The sequence below is a fragment of the Mus musculus genome, chromosome 14 (genome assembly GCF_000001635.26).
Source record: "Mus musculus strain C57BL/6J chromosome 14, GRCm38.p6 C57BL/6J".
NCBI lineage: Eukaryota > Metazoa > Chordata > Mammalia > Rodentia > Muridae > Mus > Mus musculus.
In genome coordinates this window covers 70,576,445-70,582,444 of record NC_000080.6, presented here as the reverse complement: position 1 = coordinate 70,582,444, position 6,000 = coordinate 70,576,445, and the positions used below count along the sequence as shown (strand labels likewise).

The 6,000-nt window shown below is 53.6% G+C and overlaps 1 protein-coding gene across 3 annotated transcripts in view; it reads right to left on the bottom strand.

Annotated features, from left to right (window-relative positions):
• Nudt18 (nudix (nucleoside diphosphate linked moiety X)-type motif 18) overlaps positions 1-4,621 on the bottom strand; it is a 4,865-nt gene extending 244 nt beyond the window's left edge. Inside the window, exons 1-3 of one of the 3 annotated variants that reach the window (NM_153136.5) lie at positions 4,335-4,621; positions 3,320-3,533; positions 1-3,111 (exon numbers count right to left, since the gene is read on the bottom strand). The exon at positions 1-3,111 is cut by the window's left edge and continues 244 nt beyond it. In NM_153136.5, the coding sequence (NP_694776.2) occupies positions 2,516-3,111; positions 3,320-3,533; positions 4,335-4,496 (972 nt within the window). In that variant the 5' untranslated portion in view covers positions 4,497-4,621 and the 3' untranslated portion in view covers positions 1-2,515. Of the gene's footprint in view, positions 3,112-3,319; positions 3,534-3,937 lie in introns of all 3 variants that reach the window. The other 2 variants (NM_001360475.1, NM_001360474.1) reach the window with 2 other exon arrangements.
• Between the last annotated feature and the right edge of the window lie 1,379 nt (positions 4,622-6,000).

Genomic DNA, 6,000 nt, shown 5'->3' with positions numbered 1-6,000 from the left:
GTGCCTACTAGAACCACTTGGAGAGGCAGCTTAGTGAGTAACACACTTACTGCAGAGGACCTAAGTTTGCTTCCCAGCACCAATGTAAGGAAGCCTTCAACTGCCCAAAGCGCCAGCTCCAGGGGATCTGATGCCTCTGAGGGCCTGCACTTGAGTGTGCACACACACACACATAAACAGAAATCTAAAAAGACCTTTTAAGAATAATCTAGGCTTCTTTCTGAGATACTGGTGCCCAGCTGGGGAGATGGCTCAGGGGGTGAAAGTGCCAACAGAGCCATGGGTTTCTCTGTATTCCCATCACCCAGGTAAGAAGCCAAGGTGTGGCTGCGTACACATCTGACGTCCTAGAGCCATGGGTAAAGGAGACAGGAGGATCACTGGAGCTTGCAGTGTGCCAGTCTAGCTCCAGGTTCAGTGATAGACCAGACCCTGTCTCACGGGAATAAAGTAGAAAGCAATAGAACAGGGCTCCCGACACCCTCCTTCTCTTGCTTATGTGCATGCATGTGCCTGCTCATGCGCTTGGACAGACACACACACACACACACACACACACACACACACACACACGCCAGCTCCCAGCTGGTTTCAGCAGCTTAGTCACCCTAGTGGGTGGACAGAACTGAGAACTGTCTGGGTGACAGTGATGTGTACTCAGGATCAAAAGCCACCAGGCTAAATGGTGGCAGTGAATGTCACTGCCCTTCTCTGTGTGTGGGGGAACTGGAGGAGTCCTGACCTGAATAAAAGGTTTTGGTTTTCAGTGAGACCATTAGGTAGCCTGCTTAACCCAAAATGTGTGAGCCCCTGGGTTCAACCCACAGCACTCCAAAAATAAAATAGAAAAGACTTCATTTATTTTGTTCTAGTTTTTGAAATAGGGCCTCACTATGTAGTACTGGCTGTCCTGGAACTTGCTATATAGATTCCTAGAGATCCTCCTGCCTCTGCCTCCCGAATGCTGGGATAAAAGGTGTGTGCCATCATACCTCGCTTTGGTTTATCATTTGGAAACTATGTCCTCAGGGAGTCTAAGGAGGATTCCTCTTTCTAGAGACCAGACAAGATGGTTACCAAAGAGGCCTGGGGCACTAGGAAAAGGATCAAGGAGTTTTTCTGGCTCCTCAAGCTACTGTCCTCTGTGAAAAGCAATGCTAGGAAGTGCGTCTCCTTGCTCAGAATCAGAAATCTAATGTGATGATTAGCAACATGGGATACATTTCCTTTGCTCCAACTGCTTTTGATTTTCATTTTCATTTCTATTTTTAATTATGTATGTCTGCATAGGAGATGTACACATTGAGTGAGTGCCCTCAGAGGCTAGAGAGGGTTTCAGAAAGCCTGAAGCTGGAGGTGGTTGTGAGCCACTTGGTGCAAGGACTGGAAACCAAACTCAGGTCCTCAGCATGAGCCAGCCGCATATGCTCTTAACTGCTGAGCGGAGCCACCTCGCCAGCTCCGAAGCTTTCATCAGATAATAATAATGATGCTAATGATAAGCAGCAGCATGCTGGAGCACATCTGTATTCCCAGGACTCAAGAATTGGAGGCAGGAAGATCACAACAAACTTGATTGAGGTCAGCCTGGTCTATGTGGGCAGAGTCTATCTCAAGAAAACAGAATCCTGTGCTGGCCTGGGAGTGTAACCCATTGATAAAAGGGCTTGACTTCTGCAGAATCTGGATGAGTCAAGGTCATCACCAGCTACATTATAAGAGTTCACAGTCTGCCTGGGCGACATGAACTGAGGACAGGGACATGAACAAAAACCAAAAAGCCAGGTCCGAGAGCACACGGAACAGGTCAGAGCCCAGGAAGCTCAAAGAGAAAAAGACTGGCAGAGGCCAACGTGTCATCCTCAGCTCTTTCTTGTTCCCTAGGCAGTTTCACCAGACCGAACCGTTCAACACCTGGACAGGTCTGAGCTGTGCTTTTATTAGGGGTGTGGTCACTTCAAAGTCCCACGCCCGCCCTGACAGGACAGGAACACTAAAAAGAGCCTGGGTGGGTCGAGGCTTCAGCGAGCATCGATGTCTGCCTCAGGATCCTTACATCCCTGCATAGCATCAGTGTGTACACGGTGAGGAAAGACCTGGGTGACTGTGGGTGGGACAGTGCCCCATATCCTCCCCACACAGACATTTAGGCAAGCAGGCAGGTTAAGCAATACCTTTTTACTCAGCAATGAGGACTCTGCCCTGAGGGATGCGTCCCCCATGTCCCATCCCTCTCTACATTCCTATGGGGTTGGAAGGATTGACATGCAGCCTTTTCCAAAGTGGACAAAGATGGTGCCATTTAGGGTTCAAAAAGTTCCTCACCAACTTAAAAGACAAGTACTGTGTGCCCTCAGAACTGAGCCCTTGAAAAGTGGATTCAAGACACCCTCCCTTTGGGCTCAATGTGTGGTCCCTGCCCCCTCAAAATGTGCAATGAGATCCCTGACTGCCAGCCTTTTCTCTGCCTCAGAGGGAGGGGGCAGCTCAGCTTTTGGTCCCTGCTGGAATCTCTCTATCTGCTCAGGGGGATCACAGAAGATTCCTGGAGTCTGTACAGAAGCAGTTTTTGTAAATCTTCCTCTAATACCTTCCACCAAAAGTAGTTTTCACCCCGAATCTTTGGGGGCTCGTCTTGGATTCCTGGGTTCCGAAAAGCCACGGTCACCAGCACATTCAGGCAGACACCATCCACATGGTCTCTGCCTAGGTGTTGCAACCCAAGCAACCCCTTGGTCTCCACTGCCAAACTGTGCAGAGTCAGACACTCCTGTAGGAGCCTCAAGATGGCCACCTTGATGCCGCCCCTTTGTTCCATAGGGGTAAAGCCACAGGCAGTGATGGGCAAGTGAGGTGTCCCCACCGTGCCCACCAACACCCACACCGACTGGACTGTTGTGAAGGTGGTCACCAGCCGTTGGCAGACCACACTGCAGGGGAGCTCTTGAGGCAGAATGAGAGGGTGCATGGCTTGTTGGCAGAATTTGGCGCCTAGCTCTACCAGGTGCAGAACATCATGGGCTCTAAGCGGTGTGGGCAGGGAGACCCGTGGGTACCAGCCGGCCTGGAGGGACTCAGAATCAGCATCTTTGGAAGTCTTGAGAACTCCGCCTAGGAGAGATTTGGGGGGTGGGGTGGGAAGAGGGCCAGTATGAGAAGGGTTGAGCCTGAGAGAGTAAATGGCCACCCCAACACTCCAGAGAGAGAGAGACCCCCAAAAGCTCTTAGCCCGTAGTAGGTCAATGGCCATAAGCAGAAGCCCACAGTATGGCTGGCTATGGATGAGGGACCGTGAGAAATGTCACTAGGTGGGGGATACCTGTTGGTCGAGCGAGGAACACAAAGCGGATCCAGGAGGCGCCCCTCTCCTCCACGGACAGCAGTGTCACTGGCTCACAGAGCAGCCCTGCCTCCTCCTTCACCTCCCGCTGCATGGCCTCCACGATGGTTTCTCCTGGTTCCATTCTTCCTGCAGGGAGGTACCATGTCCCCCGGCATTCCCTCTTGGCCTCCTGTATCATCAACACCTCATCCTGGGAGGGAGGGAAGTGAGACAATCTTCACTCCTACCCAGCCAGTCTGGGGGCTTCAGAAGAGTAGCCCCTACCTGGATGGCAGCCCAAAGCTCCCTTCTTGGTAGACAGACACCTTTAGGATGCTGGATCCTCAGGAGTCAGGCCCTGATATGGCTGAAAGCAGTGGCTGTCTCCGCTTTGCTGTAACTCAAACCCAGAGGGACTTCTGTTGTAGAAAGGGGCTGAGGACCTTGGGCGTTGCTCTAGGAGGCTTCCTCCTGAAGGTTGCCACCACTCCTATACTGACTCATTTATGCCACTGTCTTGCTCTTGTTCCCATGGGACTTACAAACCGCCTGTGTCAAGTCCTCAATCTAGGGTCTGAGGCTTTGAAACTTAGCTCCACCCCTATACCAACCTACCCCTTCTTGGCCAGGATTTTATAACGCTGACTTGTGCAGAAGTGATCACTAAAAAGAACTCTCACAGGATCGGAGGCCTGCATGTAAGCTCCCCATTACTCTCCCGAGGCGCCGGGAGAGTCTAGACTCCTGGAAAGGAAGGGGGCATATTACAGGCCTCTCCTGGTGGGGGGCGAGGTCTAGTGGATGAGATAAACCGCCCCGGGACCTCGGCTTCTCCTTCCATATTATAGAGTCTACAGAAGGACGATCTCAGCTCAGCTGCTAGTGTTGAGAGTGCTTTGCAACATTGGGAAGCGCCACATACAGGCAGCGGCCGTTGGCTCGCCTGTTCAGATCAGGGCAGGCGGCACGCTCCCGAGACCAGCCGAAGGCCAGCGGCCGGTCGGACGCTCACCTGCTCGTTGAGGAACACGGCCAGCACCACGTAGCAGACATTCTTCCGCAGCCGCACGGGAAACAGCGGCTTCCCAGCCGGCTCCGAGTCACAGCTCTGCACCAGCAACCCCTTTCCCCCCAGCACGGTGGCAAGCGCCCCTGCCAGGCCCTCCGTGGCCATCAAGTCTCCGGGGAGGTGGCAAGCCGGGACCTGCCAGACCCCCGGAGGCAAGCGGCCGGGACCTGAGCTGCGGTGGGCCGCGGCGCCCTCGCCCCCTCCCCTGACTTGAGGGCCAAGACTAACACGGAACCTCCGGGAGAGACCTGGTCGCTGATAGGCTGCGCGTCACTGCGGCCTGCCCGGATTGGCCAGCTCGCAGCGGTTATCGGGAGGGCGGGGCGCCGGGATCCTCCCTCTGCCCCCTCCTCTCCTGGGTTTCAGCCTCACTTCACACTCTCCCTAGCGATTAGCTAATTCACCCAGCACGCACTTGTCCGCGCGGGTTCCGACGGTGATGTCATCCTGCCTGTAGGGTGATGAACACCACTGTGACCAGGGTCGATGGCGTCACTCGTCCGATGACATTACGGAAGCCCAGACTCCGCCGTTCGCTCCCACTGTCCAGCTTTTATCATAAACGAACCACAGAAGTGCTCACGACGAATAGGCCCCAAATAACTTTCTGACTTCGTTAAAATGCTCTGAATGTGGTATGGCTCAGGCACATAACGTTGCGTTAGAAATTCTGATCTGTCTAGGTCGATGGACACAGGGCATTTTAAGAGTCCGAGGCTAAAGGATTGGTTTGGGGGTGGGGTGGGGGATGGGGAACGTGATTGACAAGCCTCAGAGGAGGGATGGGACAGGTGGTCAAGGTGGGACAAGGCTGGGGATGAGAAGAAGCTAAGGGGGGGGGGGATGAATGAAAGGGAGATTGAAGTCAGCACTGTAGCCTGCATCCGATCCTGTGCCCAATGCTTTTCCCAGGCTTCTGAAACAGACTCCATCTTTAGAGGGCAGGGGTGGTGCCCTCCTACCCAGCGTCCAGGGCCTGGTCATGAGGAACAGGGTGTGGGTTGTTTTGGCCAGCTCCTGCTTCTCTCCCAGCCTGACCTTTCTTCCTCTGAGCTTCTTTAACCTCCACTCAGGACAGGAAGGCAGGGCCAGCTGAGAGGAATCCACAAAGCAGGCCAAGTCTGGGCTCCTCACCCCATCCCAGACTTCCCTTTCCTCCCCCACTGCTGGCTCTGTGTACCTCCTTTGGGGGACAGTGGCTTGATGGTACTGACAAAGCTCTGGAGTTTAAAAGCCAGACATCCAGCCTCTGCTGACTGACGTGCTCTGTGCCCTGGGTGGCCTCAATGTCCTCATCTGTACAGTAGGTCTGTAACAGCCCTCCTTTTCCATACTTGTTGAGAAGCCAAGAGAGCTTGGGAGAAGCCATGCACTATCTGAACACCGTCACCAGGCAGCCCACCTGTTCTCCAGGTAGGGTCTCAAAGCCATAGTCCATAGAGCACACCTGCACATACAAGAACACACACACCGTGAAACTGGGGAGTATAGCTCAGCGGTAGAGTATTTACCTAGCATACACAAGGCCCTGAGTTCAATTCCCAGCACCACAAAACCACATCTGTGCTCTGTAGACTTGACTGGCAGGCGATCTCAGCCCTCCGGGACT